The 20803-nt window shown below is 37.2% G+C and overlaps 2 protein-coding genes across 3 annotated transcripts; both read right to left on the bottom strand.

Moving 5' to 3' along the window:
- Positions 1 to 155: 155 nt before the first annotated feature.
- LOC111580393 (selenocysteine insertion sequence-binding protein 2) lies at positions 156 to 9987 on the bottom strand. The gene is made up of 18 exons (XM_023288119.3): positions 9806 to 9987; positions 9205 to 9338; positions 8962 to 9100; positions 8808 to 8877; positions 7939 to 8162; positions 7740 to 7824; positions 7543 to 7637; positions 6844 to 6987; positions 6664 to 6750; positions 6493 to 6579; positions 6271 to 6403; positions 5965 to 6131; positions 5757 to 5886; positions 5474 to 5651; positions 5146 to 5366; positions 3886 to 4040; positions 3585 to 3780; positions 156 to 2914 (listed from the first exon to the last, which is right to left on the bottom strand). The coding sequence occupies exons 1-18, from the start codon at positions 9812 to 9814 to the stop codon at positions 2787 to 2789; spliced, it is 2382 nt and encodes a 793-aa protein (XP_023143887.2). The 5' UTR covers positions 9815 to 9987; the 3' UTR covers positions 156 to 2786.
- Positions 9988 to 11140: 1153 nt separating this feature from the next.
- On the bottom strand, positions 11141 to 20678 carry mfsd10 (major facilitator superfamily domain containing 10). 2 transcript variants are annotated; one of them, XM_023288134.3, is made up of 13 exons: positions 20528 to 20678; positions 18423 to 18607; positions 17838 to 17934; positions 17616 to 17719; positions 17250 to 17408; positions 15804 to 15995; positions 13867 to 13969; positions 13635 to 13746; positions 13439 to 13547; positions 13238 to 13328; positions 12152 to 12199; positions 11979 to 12068; positions 11141 to 11804 (listed from the first exon to the last, which is right to left on the bottom strand). In XM_023288134.3, exons 2-13 carry the CDS (start codon positions 18573 to 18575, stop codon positions 11701 to 11703), a joined length of 1362 nt encoding a protein of 453 aa, XP_023143902.2. In that variant the 5' UTR covers positions 18576 to 18607; positions 20528 to 20678; the 3' UTR covers positions 11141 to 11700. The 2 variants fall into 2 exon arrangements, with proteins under 2 accessions (XP_023143902.2, XP_023143903.2); XM_023288135.3 differs by having other exon boundaries at positions 20570 to 20649.
- Positions 20679 to 20803: the final 125 nt, after the last annotated feature.

The following is a 20803-nucleotide window of genomic DNA, read 5'->3' as shown; positions in this document are numbered from 1 at the left end:
AGAATTTCGTAATTCACTGTAGTATTGATTGACAAATGCTAATTGATAAAAAAAATACCCACTTCTTTTTAATTTTATTTGATATTACTTTTGACATTGCCTCAGGGAAATATACTTGGTCCTCTACTCTTGTATATCACTGAGCCACTCCCACGTAAACAGATTTGTCTTCTTTATTTAAATCACAATTTACATTGATGAAAATTAATCGACTGCAAACTGTCCTCATTTTAGGCTCCTGTGTAACCATTATTAATGTATATATAAAAAAGTCACTCCATTGTTTTAGAGAATCAATCCGACTTACATATAGTATCTATATTCAAGGATTTATAAAACAGTTGAGTCAAAAAATAGATCTTTACATCTGGACATTTCCTCTGTGCCAAATACTTTATCATCACGCAGGTCTAATGTTTCACAGTTCGGTCTCTCAGTACCACATACGTCTCTGAATCATTTTGTAGCAGAGCATTTGAAGGAATATGCCGACATTTTGGGGAAAATGCTTACTTGCTGTTCAGGCAGCTTGGTTGCTCCTCTTAGTTTAGCACATAGACTGGAAATTAAGCCGTCTCTATCAAAAGATAAACAAATCAGTCAATCAGCACCTCTTATGCTTACACAATAACATTTATAGCTCAATTGTGAATAGGCAACTTTCCAAAATGACTGTTAGCCATTTTACAGTGCATTTTTGTGGTAGACCATTTCTTGGTGCCAGGCAACCAGCCGGTTTAACAACCAAAGAAAAGGCACCAATTAATGATCTTCAGAGTCACACCTGGGCTAACTATTTCCTTTGTTTCCAGTCTTTGTGCTAAGCTAACCTAACCACCTGTTGGGTACAATCTTCTCATGCAACTCCACCACAAAGTAAACAAAAATATTTCCTAAAATGTCAAGCTGTCACCGTTTAAACATTCAGATAAAACTTAAGACTGTGTACAGACCATTTTCCAAAACATACATGTTGCACTGCTGTTACATGTTAACATTAAAGATGTATCTTTACAATTAAATGCTCCAGTAACAAGTGTTACATGCTCCTGCTGCAACATGTCTTCCATGAAAACTACGTTTTTTGTATTATTCCATTCCTCTTTTCCACCTTCTTCCTATAAAACTCTACATAGGTAAGACAAAAATCAATCTGATATTGTTTCATCAGTTCAATATCAATTATATCAATTCAATATTTACAGGATTTTAAAGAGGCACCTTTCTTGAGCCTAATTTCCAAACCATCCTCAAATAATAGAATTCTACACTGAACATTTTGAACTATTTTTTAAACCACATTAGACATCACATTTACTTTCCATGAAATTAAATTTCATATTAGTAATTTGTTCGTCAAAATTATATTAAATGTCACAATCACAAGTCTTCTCTTGCTTACGGATTTTACATTTGATAATATATTGCTGTTTTTTTAACATGTGATTGTCACCTAGCAGTTCAGATGTCTTTAATGTCTCCCATTTTGCAATTATCCTGCTCTATACTTTTTTCTCCTTATGTGGAAAAACAGAAAACTGAGCCAAGTTAACAGTTTGTGATATTTAACATTACTTTCCTGTTCAAAAAGCACAGAAATATCAGTGTTTATTTCTTAAGCTATAAACTAAAGCTCTGTATGGTGTTCTACAAGTTTTAGAAAAAATACAGTCAAAAGGATTGTAAGCTTGGCATGTGGTTGTATATCATCCTGTTTGTGAATTGTACAAAAGATTTGTAGTTGTAGGATGAAAATTTGGATTTGTGAATATCACTTGTGCACAAATTATTTTAAGGTAATTCCAAGATAACATGAGAAAAAGAAATTGGCTTTTCAGAACATCTTAGTACAGATTGAAAGCGCCAAACTGTGTGTGAAATGCTGAGGAGTTTGTAATGTATTGAGCTGGAAAAGTGACAAAAAAAATCATTTTTGACTGTGCTGTGTGCGCACAATACAGTCACAAGAATGGTATTATTACTTGTTAGAATAAAATGTATTAATATACCAATTACTTATTTATGAAGCAACAAAACACTATGTTATAATAATAAATACACAGCATATACTGTGCCAAAAGGACTTGATTTGGAGAAAACAGGTTACAAATAGGACATTTGGCCCCACTTTTACAGGCAAAACAGTGGCTACTCATTTTTTTCTATAACAACAAATCTTTCATACACATTCTCAAACTTGAGTTTGAAATGCAGATTTTTCTCTATGCGTTTACAGAGGGTGATACACAACTATTACTTTACAAGTTCTATACTTGATCCTATTTGAGTTTGTTTTCTACACATCACCCACCCTCCTCTCACACCTTATTTAGCAAAATTACTAGAAAAATATTTTGAACTGAAGCTATATGACAGAAAAATAAAATGCAACATAATGGCTCCAAAACACAGTGTCAAATCCTCACTGATTATTCCTTAGTGCTGTATGACTGGCTAATATTCTCTTCACATTTACTGCAACGATGCCTATACGTCTTGGAGGCAGGATCACAGACAACATTGGTAAAAATTCATATTGTGGGATCTTTTCAAGTGACTAGTTGAGTCCTTAAGAGAATCATATTTCATTGCAAATATTAGCAACATGGTTAATTATCTCACAAAGTCCTGGGTGGTTGTGGCTCCCAGTCTGAGAATCACGAGCAGCAGAGCAACCTCACGTGGCTTCTTCTCCTGCACGTGGGGTTAAGTCCATCCTAGTCTCTTCTGAGCTGGCTATCAGCACAAACGGGTTCTTTTTTTAGGCACAGAATGCTTCGCCACTGTCAACTCTTATCATCTTCATCAGTGGTTTCAATACATTCGCTGTCCAAGTGCATGGAGCTCAGCTGCTCCTCAAAGTTCAGAAATGAGTGGTTGCATTCCTTCTCCAGCATCTTCTTCCAGATTTTGACTGAGAGACAAATGAGGACCACATAGTTGACAAATGACACTCTGTAACAAGTTTTGTGTAGCTTTTGTTTTACAGAAGCAAAGTTTGTTGTACTTTTTAAGCACTTTGCCTGGTCTTGACTTGCACTTTGTGAGGTTTGGTTTAAACCCAGGTTCATCGTCACTTGTAAAGACCTTCAAGAGAAGGCTTGCACTGTTTTTCGTTCAACTGTGAACTAAAGCTTTAGGTTTCTTGTGAAGGACATTTCTTATTTCCTTTAACTGAAATAAACAAAATATTTGATCTAAATTGACTTTATTCAGATCAGAATTCAGTAAGTCACTGTAGTATGTATTGATAACTGTTTAAAAAAATAAAAATACCCACTACGTTTTGATTTTTGATATTAGCTTTTTTTTTGGCGTGCCTCAGGGAAATGTACTTGGTCTTCTACTCTTGTATATTACTGATCCACTCCCACATAAACGCATACATTTGTCTCATAATTATTTTTAGCTGACTTTGAATGGTGACATCTAACAATTGTACCCTTTAGTACTCCTGCATTCTTCTTGGCTAAAATTCAAATTAAATGGTAACGTCAAAAGTTGGGTTTACTTCAGGATCAATACATAGAGAGAGCAGGTATCTCCATGCAGTGTTATACTATTTTACTACAACAGTAACTTACTATATTCTGGTTCCTCTGGCGGCTGTGTGGCGTCAGGACCAGGTTGAGGTTCGTCAGCCAGGCTATTGATCTGCAGCTCCTCAGTGTTCGCCTCCTGCTCTGCCTCTGCCTGGTCTCTCTGCTCCAGGCTCGACACCATCACCTCATAGGCTGTCCTGGCCTCAGACGACAGCTCGATCATCTTATGATAGTAGTTCTGTGGGTATCAAAGGTTTCAGTTTGTTTACTAAAGCAGAAATTATCTTAGTTGATCGTTAACTGTCCTGAATGCTATTAGAGTTTAGCTGTACATAAACCGGACCTGTGCACCGTCATAGTTGAAGATGCCCACCAGGCTGACAGGCACTGCCTTATTGACGCAGCGACCCAAAGCTTTCCTGGAGAGCGCAAACACGAATGGTACGCCCTGTTCACGACACGTGTTGATGATGGTGTGAAGAGCCTCATCCAGGCCACCTGTGAAAGGAGACGTTTTCATGACTGTGCAGTTTCAAGCATTCTGTGTTTCACTTTCAGGGCTACATTTGCAAGTGATTACGATGCAGAGTCTTACATTTTCATTTTGCTGGAGAAATCAGAAAACTAGTTTTTTTTTTTTTTTAATCCATTTTGACAATGTTTCTACAATAAGCTGTCATTTTCACATCCTATTATACGTCTTAAAGTCCTCTCCACAGTGACTAATAATATAAAAAGCAGTCTTGTGCTGTTTTGGGGAAAGGGTGATATTAAACTTTTTAAAATTATTACAATAAAGTTTAAAACAGAAAGTTTTTGTTGGAGGAGGAGAAAGACAAGGTAATGTAGCTATATTAACTATTGTTTAGGTGTTCTGTGTCAGATATTTTTGTAAAGACCATTTTAAGAGAAACTAAGGTCCATACAATAACAGTAACGACAACAACAAAAAAGAACAAAACACTGACGTGCAACTGTTTCATTTTTCCATCAAAATGTTGTTTTTTTTTTTAAATCTTAAAATGACTGTTTTCTTATCCCAAATATGAGGATTTGCTGCTTTTTTACTCTACTTTGAAGTTTAACATCTTTGACTTTTAAAAAGCATTTTTAAGACTAGAGAACTGCCATGGCAATTTTTTTTATATTTTGCAAATTATTAAATGACTAAACAATTGTGAAAGTAACATACAGATTAATCAACATGGACAATAATCCTCAGATACAGCTCTAAATCAGTAATTCTGTACAAGTTAAGCAATGCACAGCACTACCCGTATTGTGTCTAACCTGCCTTATGAACTACTCTGGCTATCTGAAATGAACTCACAGAGAAACTATAGTCTACCTTTGTTATGATGAATTTATCCTTGTAGTACTTCTGAGCATTTCCATAAAATATAATAATTAAATAATAATTAACATAGAAACAAGCTCCTATACTTTAACTTAACGCTGCAACAAAGAAAAACCTAAATTTGCATCAGCATTTGACTGCATTTTCACAGAATTAGGACACTTGCATCAGCACAAATTTAGAGAAAATGCTCCCATTTGCAGGACTTCCTAATGTCAAACACACTAAAAGCCTACTGTAACGCACCTTTGGACTGGATGCATTCACAGTTCGGTGAGATGATGACACATTTCACCTTCCTGAGTTTGAGGTGCTTCAGGACCTCGCGGAGGCCCATCACGATCCGCCTCTTCATGCGAGCCTTCATGGGGTCTTTCTGGTACAGGCGGTCCTGGAAACGAACCAGCTCCTTCAGCAGAGACGTCACACACTCATCCACGTCTTTGCTCAGCATCTGGCTGCAATAGCTGACACACAAAAGAACAGAAATGTGAGAGGAACAGTAATCCAGTTCTGTGAGGCTAACAACTTGTGACTGGATATGCAGTGAAGCATAAAGCTTTTGTGGTCTTACTCTCTGAACTTTCTGCTGTGGATTTTGAGTGCATGAGCCGTGCAGTTTTCAGGTGAGGTGGTTTGGTGTTGTACGGTCTCATCCTTGTCCGTCTCTTCATCAACCTCTCCCGCCATCTGGTTTGTGTTACTTAACTCCAGCTGATCCTCAAATCCCTCTGGAGGACCACTGACACCATCTGAGCACAAAATGTAAATATTAGTTGTAATCAAATGTTTCCCTTTATCTGCCTACAGCTGATGATCACACAGTAAAACTGGACCCTAACTGATTTTGTTCTGACCTGTGGCATTTGCGTCACACTGTTCTTCTTCTGTGGCATCATTAGAAAGCGTGGCATCATTTTCAGGCAGCAGTCCTCTCTCCTCCAGCAAACGTCTTTGTTTTCTCTCCTCTCTTTCTTTCAGAATAACCTGAGAATCCGACAGTAAGTTGTAAGGACAAAGATGCACTGCAGTTATTTTTGTTCCAGACTAAGTAAGTGGACTTGCCTTCTTGAGAGGAGTGGGTTTCTTGGCTTTGGGCACCTCTCTCTGCTTGCCTTTCTTTACCAATGGGCTGGTGGAGTCCAGGGGATTGTGTGCAATTTTGTCCTGCTGCCAGGGCAGCTTCTTCTGGGCCAATGGTTGCTTCTGAACAACAGGTAGACCACCGCCAACTACAAAGAACAAGTACAAGACTTAGGTTTTGATACCCTGAACCACCAGATCTACATCACGAGGCTGTTCCAATACAGTTCAAAATAATCTGTATCAGTTTGAGTGAAGACCGAGGCCAACCTGCTGACCATAACCAACCTGAGAGAATGACCGGTTTAGGGTCCTGCTTGGTTTTCTGAGATTGTTGCTTCTTTTCCAGGGCAGCCAACATGTTTCCGATGTCCAGCTGGACAGGGACTTTGCTCTTCTTCCCAGAGACCTTCTCCACTTTCTAGAAATCCGGTGATGAATAAAAAAGGCTCAAGACAAACCGTAGTCAGTGCTTTCTGTTTTCTTTCCAGGATAATGTTAAACACACACCTGTCCTTTTTTAGCAGCTTCTGCAGACTGAGTTTTAGCTGCTGCTGATTTCTCCTTGTTCTGGTCTGATCCTTCTCTTTGGTTCTCCTAAAAAAACAACATGACCCTCACAAAAAAAGCTCACAGTTTATTGTTTGTGACACTATACATAATTTTCTAATGATAAATTACCTCATTGCATAGCTTTGCATTGCTGCTGGTTTTTAACCTGTCAGTCCAAGTCCAAGCAAAAGTCAAACCTGGGAACTCCTCTTCATCCTTGGAATGAAAAGAAGACAACAAACATCATCTTCCGTTACAGTTTTCAAAACCCCTGGTTGAATGGAGATACACAACACAGATTTTGTTTACCTCAAACTTTGGAGGCGCTTGAGGAATCGCTGGTTCTTCTGACTCAGCTTCTGCGTCTTCACTAGCGCCTTTGGCCTTCTTCTTTTTCTTGCGTTTTTTCTTCCCCGGGGCCCCTACTTCCTGCTGTGCACCCTTGTCCTCTGTCTGATAAATAAAAAGAGATGTACCAAGAACAAGGCTGAAACACCTCAAGAAAGCCAAGACGTTCCCTAAAAACTGCACTTTATCACCGTAATAGACTAAGCAGATACATATTTTTACTTATTTGAAATGGAGGTTTATTTATATATTAGACTGATGCTCAAGTATGAATTAAATGTTTGATTTAACACATGAAATCTGCACAGATATAAGAACCAAGTTGTTTAAGACAAAGACAACATGTGTACAATAATGTAAAACATAAAATCCAGCACAAAAGTCCATGGCTGGACACTCCTTTTAGGTTGAATCTTTAGACTGATGATATATAATTAATATCTCAGTTTACCATATTTCTTATTTTGGTTTAGGTTTTGCATTTGCTTATTTAATTAAACATCAGATTTCTTCTCTCTTCTCAGAAACTCTCAAATCTTACCAATTAACTGATCAAAAAACTATATAAGTCTTTTACTACTTTCTAATCTCTGTCAAAAACAGCAACAGAAAAAAACAGGCCTATTTTTGATGAAAATGTAAATAAAACAATCATCATACCTGCATGTGGTTCCTGCTGACTGTCTTATCATTAGGAACAGGTTTCTTCGGAGGCTGAGAGGCAATATTAGCCCAAGACGTCAACACCGACTGACCTGTTTACACGTTAAATATGAATATGCAGGGATATGAACATGAAATATTACTGACATTGTTTTGTCGCCACTGAAAGGCTGACACAGGAAATTTAACCCTACCTACTGGGATAGCAGGGGTGTCTGGCTTAGCATCAGTGGCACTTTGTTGGGGGTCAGCTCGTGGTGGGGATGCTGTCCTGCCAGACTGTTCACAGAAAAATCACAGCAGCACCAAATTCATGAGTTGTGTTGGCAAAACAGAAAAGCATTCAGTATCAGATTTTACATATCGTCAAGTCTGATATTTCCCTAAGCTGACCTTCCAGGAAGACGCCAGTTTTGGAGCGTGGGGGCTCATGGATGGAGAATTTGGACCCCAGCACTCTTTCTGAGCAGCAGCAGGAGGAGGAGGAGGAGCTTTGCTCCTTGAAACACCAGCTAACTCTGGAAAGTCAGCCATCTTCACTTCAAATGGGACAAAGTTTGTAGTGGCTGGTTTTGACTTTCCTGCAGAGTTTGGAGCAGACCTGGTCCCTCTAAGACCTGTGGACAATTAAAGTGAACACTTAGAGCAGAAGCACTTACTTTACATATGCTACAAATAATAATTTTCAGTGATCAAGTAAATAAGAAAAAGGTGTTCACTATGGGTACATTTCAGGAACATGATAGGATCCACCAGCTGTGGCACCAGGGGATCATTTATGAGGACATTAACACTATTTATAAGATCTCGAGGAATTTCTTGTGCCAGATATTGCTCAGAAAAAACAAAGTGGCATAACTGGAGAATAAATTAAGAGCCTAGTAGAAAATATAAGTACCATACACTGACAGTGCAATAAAATAAGGAGGCCAAAATAAGACTAGAATAAAAAAGTAAAATGTAATGCTGGCAATGTTAGTGAATAGTAATTAGTAATATCACATATGTTAAGGAAATATTGCACATGAAATTGAAATATTGCACCTGAAAAATAAAATATTTCTCATGAAATTGACAATAGTGTACATGAAAGTGAAATATTACACATGTAATATATATATTCACATGAAACTTAAATGTTTCACCTGGTACAGAAACTGATTTTGCGCAAATTTTAGCATGATATTACTGATTGGATCTAATTGTCAGATGTTTTAGCTGTCATTCCTACATATATAGTATATATTCCCTATGATAACTACCTTTTTTCTGTGCATCCATTGAGTTCTTGCCCATGGTTCTACCTTGGAAGTCATTGTTGCTTTTAGATGCCTGTGAAAACGCAATAAAAAAAAATGAGATTAATTTCATGAAGATGTTTACATCTAGTTTGCTGTTGGTCAAAGTGAAACCAACCTTTGCTTGTGGATCCCTCACGTATCTGTCCCTCTGTAGGATATCATCGCTGTTCTCTCTAACCGGCCTGCTGCTGCTGTAGCCATGACTTCTGGGCACATCTCCTCCTTTTGCAGCTAGCTTTGGACTCAGACCTGACCTACAAAAAGTCCAGACATGTAACAGAGGGAGTTGCGGAATGATGTGGGTCAAGACTCAAGTGAATGACCACAAAACATAATATGTTTGTCTTTATCTTCCTACCCTCTTGAAATGTGGTCAGACAAATACGGATTTGGTAATATTTGAAAAGGTGTTGAGGTTGAATGAGGTTCTTTTCTCGGTCTCCTCTGGTGTTTAGAGTCAAAATCCTGGACAGCAGATGACAGTTTGCTCTCCTAGAAAGTAAAGATTGACAGCAACAGTGTGCTTGTATTGACCTTTGACAATCACAATATTGGCTTCATTTCCAGTAAATCCATGTACGGCCACATTCAGCTCAATGCTCGCCACTATTTCCATGTTCAAAACTAACATTTCACCCAATCTAAAAGCTTCTTCTGATTCGAGTACATGTAACTATTTGTTAGCTCATTTATTAGCATAAATAAATGCCTAGCTAACGTTTCGCAATTGTAACTTTTGGGTTGCTAGTCATTAGCAATGTCTTACTAAACGACTTAACAGCTTATCAATGTGGTCAAACCGGTTGCTGAATTAATTCGTATCATTCACACGTTAGTAAGCGCTAAAGTTTGCTAAAAGTTAGCTGACGCTCCACTACGTGCATTAGCGTCAGTTAGCGTTAGCATGCTTGCTAGCTAAAAACCCAAAACAACCTTAACCGTTGATTTGCTCTCACTACCTTGTCCATTTTCAGGGTTTTCCTAAGTGTAGTCGCATCTTCACATGTTCACCAGAGCTTCCGTGTGTTGTCAAAGTCCTCGTTACAACGGTGCTACATTTATGTTCGCTAACACTATGCGTGTGTGTGTGTGTGTGTGTGTGTGAGTGAGCTAACCGGGCTAAGCAACCTGTTAGCATAGCAGCAGCAGCTACTTGATTGAAACAGCTGATCTTTACAGCGTGTGCAGAGAGGAGACCTACAGCGACATCTTCTGGCACATCAGAGTAAAAAAAAAAAAATCTACCAACACTCAAAAAAGTAGGTTACAGAGTTACAAACTACACACATATGGAGTCACACAATAAAATATAAATCTATTAAAAAATAAGGAAATAAATGTGTAAAATATAAAGAGGAATAAATAAAAGAATAAATTAAAAAAGAATACATATATATGTGTGTGTGTGTGTGTGTGTGTGTGTGTAAATTTTGTCATTGTGTTTTCCATTTTGTCATTGCCGTTTCCATCTAGTCAGTGCCTTTTCCCTTTTGCCTTTGCTTTCACTTCATGGACTGAGCCGTCAATCAAATGGCTCTGGGCGGGGCTTTCTGTCCAGGTGAGTAGTCAATACCCGATCACAGGATTCCTAGCACTATGTAAATTAATTAGTATAATAGTATTATTAATATTATCATTAATGTTATGATATCATCTTGTAGCCCAAGAGGCCCGATGTCAAAATCTACCATTTGAATTTTCTACTTGATTCTTGAGTATTCCTAAAGAAATTTGTGCGACTGAGCTGAAGGCTGCTCCGGTTTTCTCTGAAAATCCAGAAACATGCAGGTAAATTTACTAATTCTACACTGGCAGTAGACATGAGTGCGCAATGTTATGTGTCTCTATGTTTTAGCTGAATACAATGAACTCGCAACCAGTCCAGGATGTACTCCGCCTCTCGCCCAGTGTTGCCTGAGATAGGCTCTGATTACGACAAATAAAGAACCTATCATGTCACTTCATTTACTTGAAGTTAAAGTAAAACACAATGTCAGAAAATATGTACTCAGAGAATCAAAAGTAAAACTACTCCTCATGCAGAATGGGACCTTCTAGCAAGCTGTAATATTGTAGCAGGTTAAAATAAAACTGTCTTCTACAAATCTGTTTATGTTTTTGGTTCAATCTATAAAAATAAACCATATCTAATAGATCGTGTTTTTATACAACATCCTAATCTACAAAAAAATTCAGCAATCACTACTTTTACTTAAATGTATACATTGGATTAAAAGTATTAAGTAGCATGAAATTGAAATATTCCAAGACAACATTGAATACATTACTTGACATTCAGTTTTTACAAGTTTAATGAGAATCTGTAAAACTTTAGTCCTAACTGTTAGGAAAGACACATATTAATTCCCACAGACAGACATTTGTGTCTTTGTTCCTTTTTTTAATATTTGAAAATAGAATATCAACATTTTTAAAGACAGCAAAAATAAAACACTACAAAATCAGAGTGATTGATAAAATACCGCAATATAAAATGATGCCTAAGTTACGGAAGCATAAATGTTCATTTACAATCCACCCCAAACCCATTTACTCCCAAACACGTACGGGTCTACAAGTGCACATAAGCAGCATTACGTCCATTCATGTCTCACTTATACAATAAATCTCCTCTAACAATCCCTCTGTTTTGGCATGTGCAACTGTTTCTTACATGAATTTGTTCTGTGTGTTGATCTTTGGTCCCGACAGCACAACAAGTAATCGTGTCCTCCTTGCTGTGACAAAGTGGTAACTCAGTGCTTGCTCTCCCAGAAGATGTAAACATCATAACATTCATTTAGGCGGCAAAATATCTGTCTTTTTAAAAAGTCTTTTCAAGTCTTCGTGACCCTCATTCCTCCTTTAGCCTCCTGGCTATGTTCAGGAGAGTCAGCGGTATCACGAAAGAGGCAGATGTGATGAGGAAACAGGCCTGAGCTCCTGCAATCCAGTAAACTGTGACGCAAAAACAACAATTAAATCAAGATAAATGTTAAGATGGAAATTATTTAAATGGCACAGTCTCAAAAAGAGCTCAGTGTGATATCTAACACTTAAAAATTCATAAATATTAGCAGCATTAAAAGGTTCATTCAGATATGAATTCTTTTTTTATCACGTCTTTCTTACCAGAGGACGATACTACTGGTCCCAGTGCTCTGGCCAGAGCTCCCAAACTACGCAGGATCCCCATCACAGTGCCCTTCTGATGGGCTGAACCTGGAGGAAGATTCACAGCTGATAATTAGCAAAAGTGTGCACATTATAGCAGATTAAAAATGGCTTTATTAAAGTTAGCTCACCATGGTCTGAAACTAGTGTAGACAGGCAGGGAACTACTATTGCAGCCGCTGTAAGAACAGGAATAACAAGAAAATTAATAATTAAGTAAATCCTTTAGATGTGGACACATTCAGTGTTTTAGATATGTTGTGAAATTTGTGTCCCTGGCAACATGTTAATTTCTATTTTATTCAACTTCATTTACCTAAAAAAAAGTCTCTAGAGATAGATCCAAATGGCAGAACAGTTTGGTAGTTTAACGATCATAAAGTAATTCATACTTATTTATTTTTTGACTTGTCTATTTAAAGCAATTGCATCTCTCTTCTTTATCTCTTGATTTTATCTTGTATTCATTTACTGCTTAATGATTCTATTAATATTTTCAGGATTTCTTTGCGGATACATTTTTATCATATCAAGAGCATTTTTTGCTTCATTTTTTGTTTATTAAGGTTGGGAATTAATTAGTATATAACAAATCAAATTAAATGTATTTATACAGCATGTTTAAAACAACCAGATTTGACCAAAGTGCTGCACATGTGATCAGACGGGAAGCAACAAAATGATGTGCAAAAAATTAAGACAGAATAAAACTATTAAAATTTAGTTTAAAACAAAATAGAATAAAATACAAAAACACACAAAGGAGGATAGTAACTTGTAAGATCAGTTTCTAAAAAATAAATCTAAAATTAATGTAAAATATTAATATTAAATTATGAAATATGTGAGAATTAGATTAGAAAAACTTAATTTGCAATACAAATATGGGAAGTTTGATGATTTATTTTATTTATTTAATTTTTTTTAACCCATTTAGAGATTTTAGCCCCTTGTAAAACGGCACTAGAACTAATGCAAAATCACATATATTAAATAGGATTCAGGATGCTATTTACATAGTTCATGTGTACATGTGTACAAATCACATGTTAATTTTTCCATAAAAAATGCTAAATAATTGTCTTTTATAAGTCAGTTTAATTTCCAGATGTGTATGTATCCATCCATGTATTCTCAGATTTAGGATCAGATATGATAAAAGAAATGAGAAAGAAGTAGAAACACTGAATGTGAAACTGAATGTAAACATGACTCACCGAAGGAGTACAAGGCCAAGCCGATGTAAAGCATTGTTACGTTCCACGACAACCCAATGAGGATAAACGCTGGGATCAGTGTTATGATTGCCTAAAAACAAGAAAAATGTTTCAGTAAAATCAGAAATTGATGCAAGAGTTCATCTTGTCCCAGTAGTTGATTTCACAAGTATTAGTCCTATAAACAAATGCTGCTTTTACCATTCGAACAGCCTTAATGTGGCTCCCAGGTTTGATTCTGCGAGCATAACCTCCCTGAATTAAAGCCATGATGACACCGATGAAGAAGAACATCTTTCCTTGCTGCATGCTGTTGACAGAAAAATGCTTAGTTGCGATTCAAGTTTTTTTATTTACTACATCTGATAAGTAAACAGCTTTATCTCTGAGTTCACACCTTGTAAACTGGAAGCGCTGGTGAGTCAGGAAGCTCAGTGTGAACTCCAGACCGGAGAACAGGAAGAGGTAGCAGAAATAAACCAGGCCCAACACTCGCAGCGCCTGCATTCCTGTAAGAAAGCACAACCCCGCTTTCTATCAGTGTGCCAAAGTTCATTCATGCTTCATAAATAGGTCAAAAGGGTGCAGGGCTGTGCCTCACACAGGAATCTGGTAGGTAAAATACTCACTGTCTCTTGAAGGTGGATCTTTTGTCCTGGAAACAGCAGCAAAATGGAACAAAGACAAAGGGCTGAGGAGGTCACTAGAGTCCCCGCACCCCGAAGATGAAACCTGGGATGAAACAAGATAAATTATTTGCATCTTTCTGATTAATGTGAATGTCAGAAAGAAGAAAGTTTTGCTGTTGCTTGATACATATATAGTATTTTCTGTGAGCTCGTGTGGGGTGTTTTTAGCACCAGGCTGACTGACTCATCAGTCACAGAAATGGAAAATATCTGTGTAGATGTCCAGATTTATGTACACTATGTTCAAGTATGTGTGCTTTCTGTTTCCCCTGGTAGGGAAAAACCTCCAGACATGCTTTAGGTAAAATAAAAATACATGCTTGAATAAAGTATGGTGTGTATGATAAGGTTTTTCCACAGAAATGTTAAATAACCTTACTAAAAAATATCTAAAGATACAACAAATAAGATGCAGATATCTGAGTTTATGGATTATGTGGATGTGAGATTTAAGAGTAATGTAATATCAGGTCAGTAAGGTATTACACAGAGACACTAACATGGACTCAAGTGTGTATCTTTTGAGTAATTGTGTTATGTTATAGGTAACATAACCAGTGGTAAAATTGCCCTTCTTTCTATGAATGCAGCTAATAAATACATTTTACTACAGTTGATGTCAAACTTTTCTCCACATACAACAATAATGGTGGATTGAACTCTTATCCAACTGCATCTCAGAGTCGAATGTACAAATGACAGAAAAGGTGCAGCTTTGTGATACAAAATACTTCTGTGTTTGATGTAAGTCAATGGTAAAATAGATAAAGAAGTAAACAGAATGAAATTCATCATGAATTGGATTTTTTTTCATATAAAGAAATGAGAAAATGCAATGAAAATCACCTCAGCTGTAGTAAAAACATTTTCATGTTACTTCACAAAATATTTTTACAGTATAAAGTTATAGTGAATTATTTATGAAGAAAAATTGCATTATACACTGCAAAAAATACACAAATTTGTCTGGTGAATATAGCGGGCAGTTTGTTAGCGTTGCATGAAGACTTTAAACAGAGAAAATCAGCTAGAAAGGCTCTGCTATGGCTTCACAGGGGTGACAATATGTTAAAACACTGAGCTTTAAGGTACCTGATTAAGTTACCTGTAGACAAAGCCAGACTAGCTGTTTCCACATGTTTCCAGTCTTTATGCTAAGCTAAGCTAACTCCACATTCACTATATAGACATGGGGGTGGCACCAGTGTTTTCATCTAACTCCTGGGAAGCAAGGAAAAAAAACACATTTGGAAAAAAGGGTGAATTATTTCTTTAAGACTGATTACATATCAATAACATCCAACAAATACTGAAATCAAAACACTATCAGTTTTCCACTGATTCCACAAGAAGTTTTATATTTTCAGTGATGGACAGTAGAATATTCAATATTCAGCACTGAGCTGTTTTGTTGAAGCATTTTATTTTAATCGACTCTATACTTCCACTCTAATCTTGTACTCTCAGCTTTCTGATTTTACAAATGCAAGATATCATCAGCTTATAAAATTTGATAAATTATTAGATTAAATTACAAAAAATGTACATAAAAAGTCACATTTTAGTGTCATTTTAATGATACTAAAATTGTGCGTATACACTGAAAACTCTGAAAGGGGAAACTTTGCATGAGTACATTTATTTATAATATTTTAGGTATAAATTGCTGCTAACAAATTTGTTAAGTTTGTTTTCCCACTTCAAGCAGGGTATTTGTACAGTGAGTTGCTGCTACTTTTACTTAATTTAAATATCTTTACCCTTCTTCCACCATTGTAGATCTTTTGGGAGACCATATTGCACAAAAACTGCTGCCCCTTTGGGTAAAACTGTATGTGATTCAGTTTGTCCCAAAGAAAATGCTTCCATAAACTAACCTTGATGTCCTTCGGTAATGTCTCTGGCAGCATGAGCCAAATAAAGAGCAGATCGGCGGCACTGAAGGCCAAAGCGAGCAGAGCGGGAGTTTGGTAGAAGACGTTTCCTGTTGTTCTGGAGCCGATGGCAAAGTAGGCACCCATCAGGGGTCCCACAGTGAAGCCCACGGAGAAGGCAATGCCAATCATAGCCTGGTCACAGTCAAAACAAACAGATTTTAATTCACTTTTAAGACATTTAGCTGAAACATAACAAATGCAAAAAACGGTTAAACGATGTACAGTCAAGAAATGCGATGTGCATCTAATCACATTTAGGGTGCTGAACAATAAGATCAATATCATTTGCAATATTGCCTTTGTCAATAGTATGGACAATCTCAGTGTCAGTATCATGTGAAATGTTTCATTTTAATGTGCAATCTTTAAATTACATGTCCTTGATTTCCTTTTTATATACAACATGTAAAGGAAAAGTGCAATATTTAATTTTTCAGGTTCTGTATTCCAATTTGTGAGCAATATTTCATTAAAATGTGTAATATTACTTTACTACCTCAGTATCATTGCCAGTATTACATCCTACTTTTCCATTGTAGTCTTATTACAGCTTACATATTTTTGTTTTCAGTAATGTATTGTACTTATATCGTATTGCTTTCTACTGAGAACTGCATTTTCCTTCTGGTATGTAATTTTGTTTTCTGAGCACTTTCAGGCAAAACTATTTTCCACAAGATGAGCAAAGTTTTTACTATAAGTCAATTAGCTTCAACAGTACATTTCTTGTAATGACAGCAGAGAATAACACTATTTATTACCTCTGTGCAATAACACACTATTTTATTACACGATACACTTACATTCTATTTTCTTAGAAAATGCCGGTTTTATATTAAAGCTTGTACTGTTTCTACTTACACTACCTTTCAAAAGTTTGAGGTCACTTAGAAATGTCCTTATTTCTGAAAGAAAGCAGTTTTTTTTCAATGAAGATAACATTCAACGAATGATAAATCCAGTGTAGACATTGTTAATGTGGCAAATTATTATTCTAGCTGGAAACAGCTGATTTTTAATGGAATATCTACATAGGGGTACAGAGGAACATTTCCAGCAACCATCACTCCTGTGTTCTAATGCTACATTGTGTTAGCTAATGGTGTTGAAAGGCTAATTGATGATTAGAAAACCCTTGTGCAGTTATGTTAGCACATGAATAAAAGTGTGAGTTTTCATGGAAAACATGAAATTGTCTGGGTGACCCCAAACTTTTGAACGGGAGTGTATGTTTATATTTTTAGGACTTACTTTTCTGCTTATGCTAGCTGTCTATTTTGTACTGTTTATATTTCTGACACTTTGAATGGAAGCAACATAAGCGATTTCCCCTCAGGGACCAATAAAGTATTTCTGATTCAGAAGACCACAAAAGCCTGTGCCTACCATTCCTCGGTTGCGTGCTTTCGGGCATGGCAAGTCGGCTACGATGGCAGTGCAGAGGCTGACGTTTCCCTTACAAATGCCCCCAATTACCCGAAACAAAAGGAACATGCTGAAGCTCCGTGAAACAGCCCAGACTGCATAGGAGGACATCAGCCCTAACTGACACACAAGGCAGGCACACAATTAGACCTGAATGAATCAGAGCCGGTGGCAGAACTGTACGGTTGAGTTATGACAAGTGATTGACTCCACAGTTAACCAGGAATAATGGCATCACAACACTGGCTCTTTTCTGTAAGGCTTCCACTCTGAAACAACACTGAGGTTTAGGTTTTAAAATGTGGCACTATGTGTCATTTTACTCACTGTGGTAAGAATGAGAAGAGGTCGTCTGCCGTGTCGGTCTGACAGAGCCCCAGTTACAGGCGACGACAGGAACTGCAGCAGAGAAAACAGCGACCCAATCAGACCTGAAAGGCAAATTAAAAAGCATTAAACCTGGAACTGTCCCTGTATTGTTTGCAAATGTCAAGTAAAGGAAAAGAGCTCCACATAAGCTGCACAGAGAATGAAATCAACCTAATATACCTCCAAACAGGACACTGTTGTATTTCTTTTCCAGAGGGATCCCAACAGCCTGCCTGAACCAGTCCACCACGCTCTGCAGAGACTGATAAACACCATCCTGCCCAGTGAGAAAACACAAGAACACAACATGACATAGAAACAACGGTAAAGAGGCCACTTCAGCATGAATCAGCACAGAGACTCCCCTATCAACTAATCTAATCACTCATGAGTTGGTTAAGCTTTTTATGGAATACATCCATGGCACAAACCCCCCTTTGTTTGAGGAAGCATCGCAATCTGTGCATTATCAGAGCAAGAAATCCCATTCAAAATGACTTTTGTAGCTGCAGTAGAAGCAGTTGTTCTGGTTACTAATCAGCTCTCCATTTACCACACATATTGCAAAACCAGTCCAAGGATAATAATCTAATCATCAGGCCATAACCTGTAATTCAAATGAATCATCTTTTTTCTTTTATTATTGCGGTTTTTCAGTCTGTTTCCTCGTGTCCACACCTCACAATAAGACATTTTAAAAGCGCATTTAACGCCTTTGTGTTGCTCTAATTGATGTTATTGGTTTAGAAAAAAGTTCAAACCAACCTCTGTCTGTGCATAATGGTCCAAAATGGAAGGCAGCAGAGGTAGAATCAGAGTGAATCCAAGCAGGTCCAGCAGCAGGACGACAAACACGATGCGGATGACCTTCGATGAGAAGGCCGCTCCGTCCTCGACAGATTTGTTTACGGCTGACATTCCTCCAAGTTTACGCAGCGTTTCTTCTGGTCCTGTTCACACACGCACAATATGAGTTAGAAGAACAGCACTGCCATGAAAATAATGTACCAAATTTCATTTACAGCCTGAATATGTAGCTCAAGTAACAGCAATAAGCATCAGAGTTACAGTTCTGTGTTTCCTTTACAGTTTCCTGGAAGTAAATGTACATGCAGGACTAATTGTAGAAAATTTATGGGCAAATTCTGGAGCCGATATTCGAGTTTGTCCTTGAAAGAGAAGCTCTGTTTAAACCCCATCTCCCAAGACATTCATTTATTATTAATCCACTTTATGCTTCTAATTAACTGTCTCCGTTTTCTCTTCAATTCGTACCACATCATATAGTTTTTTTTCTCACCGATTGTCTAGTAAATCATGGCAAAGAACCTGCAAACAGTGTAAAATTAAAGTTAACCTGCAGATTTATGGTGAGAGTCTGGGGGACATGCAGTGGTGAAAGAATGCAGTGGTGAAAGACGTGTTCAAATAACTGAAACTACAGAAAGAATTATGTAAAAATTACAACAAAAATCTTTCCCGCCCTTCCAAAAGTGTACATAAGTATAAGAAAATTGGTATTTTAATCTACAGGTCTCTTCCAAAAGGGTATAAAGAAAAATCTAAAGTGTTGTCAGACAATTAAAAAGGCCCAAATCTGTGTTCCTATTTTGGACTTGGATGGATTTTTTCTACAGCTGTATTCTCAGACATGTGAATCTTTACATTTTGTGTGTTTATCTAAAACTTAAAAGTAGGGGTCACCTGTTTATCGGCCTGGCAGATTGAAGGACTATATTCAGCATTTTTCATATTCTCGTTATTTTTTTAAAACTGATTCCTATGAAAAAAGGGTTAATTTTTTATTTAAACATGCTGCTTTTTGCTCTAAAGCAGCCGCCTTACTCTAACTGTAGTCACCATCCTGTGGTCTTGAGCAATTTCCCCTCCACAGGACTATCCTATGTTGAAAAGTTCTCTTTTAGTTACACGTTTCTAAAAGACAAATCAATAAAGGCATGTGCAAAGTTTAAGCTGGGGTTTGTCTTATTATAATTTTTTTTTTTTTTTTACTGCAGATGTGTTTATTAGTTGCACATATAGGCTATCAATCTCCTTGATTACTAAGAATGGGTATTGGTATCGACCCTGAAAAAACAAATTGATTTACTCCTATTTAAAACTAACTCTTGACTGTAAGTGTTTCATCAATGCAGTGGTGTATACAGTAGATATTCCCCTCAGAAATGTAGCAGAGTCGAAATTCAGACCAGGGTTTAGTGAAAATACTCCAATTTGCAATTTCATTTAATTAAATTTCATTACAAATTGGGCCATTTTCGTAAAATCCTGATTTATATTTCTCCTCTACTACATTTCAGAGGGAAATATCTACTGTATACGCCACTGCATTTATGAAACAGTTACAGGTATTAGTTAGTTTTAAGTAGAAGTAGACCTTTTTGTGTTTTCAGGGCAGATACCAATACATTACATTTCTAGTAATCAATGAACTCCAGCTTGAAACTTCTCTGTTGATTTTGTTTTAGTGCTTGAGTAAATGCACTTGTCAAAATGCGAAATAACTAAACGTCCACAAATGCCAGTAAGTGTGCAATTTATGGCACATTTTCCATTGATCCCACCTTCTTACTGTAAGTCATGAGGAAAGACAGACTGAGAAAATGTGTCGTTCAAGGAAGGAGGAAATAATTCCTGTCCACGCTCAGAGCAAACAGTCAGTAAAAATGCACATGCAAATGTTAACATTTTGAGTCCTAAAACATCCCGCTCTAATGACAAAAACACATTTCCTACAAGCAGCTTCTCAAGTAGCAGAGGACAGTATCGATCAGTGATCAGTCAGCATCACCTCTCTACGGACTTTTATTGACCGAGCGAGCAGGAACACTGTAGCCGCTTGTACTTACTCTGTTTCCGCAGACTGTTGAAATCAGAGCAGCAGATCTCACCTAGGACTGGATCTCTTCTGCCTCCTCCGCCTCATCGGTCCATTATTATCAGCTCCCACACCAGGAAGCGGTGTCCCCTTACATTTGGATGACAAGCATGTGTCGTAATCAACGCACACACGGACATGCCGCCTTCAGGTAACCCTCGTCAGCTCGGATTTTTAGTGTTCTTCAAGTTGTTGCCGTCACCTCACTCGTATTTTCTTTTTCGCTGAAGCATAAACTTTTAGATGT

The sequence above is a fragment of the Amphiprion ocellaris genome, chromosome 6 (genome assembly GCF_022539595.1).
Source record: "Amphiprion ocellaris isolate individual 3 ecotype Okinawa chromosome 6, ASM2253959v1, whole genome shotgun sequence".
NCBI lineage: Eukaryota > Metazoa > Chordata > Actinopteri > Pomacentridae > Amphiprion > Amphiprion ocellaris.
Note: the sequence above shows the minus strand (reverse complement) of the source record. Positions and strands in the feature narration are given on the sequence as shown.

Excerpts from the sequence above, each read along its gene's own strand:
- LOC111580393 (XM_023288119.3), bottom strand. Across the intron at positions 8,163-8,807 it reads AATGGATGCACAGAAAAAAG|GTCTTAGAGGGACCAGGTCT; the intron begins GTAGTTATCATA and ends AATTGTCCACAG. Across the intron at positions 6,580-6,663 it reads ATGCAAAGCTATGCAATGAG|GAGAACCAAAGAGAAGGATC; the intron begins GTAATTTATCAT and ends TTGTTTTTTTAG.
- mfsd10 (XM_023288134.3), bottom strand. The coding sequence starts at position 18,575 with ATGTCAGCCGTAAACAAATCTGTCGAGGACGGAGCGGCCTTCTCATCG. Across the intron at positions 17,935-18,422 it reads ACCATTATGCACAGACAGAG|GATGGTGTTTATCAGTCTCT; the intron begins GTTGGTTTGAAC and ends CTCACTGGGCAG. Across the intron at positions 13,548-13,634 it reads CAGCGCTTCCAGTTTACAAG|CATGCAGCAAGGAAAGATGT; the intron begins GTGTGAACTCAG and ends TTCTGTCAACAG.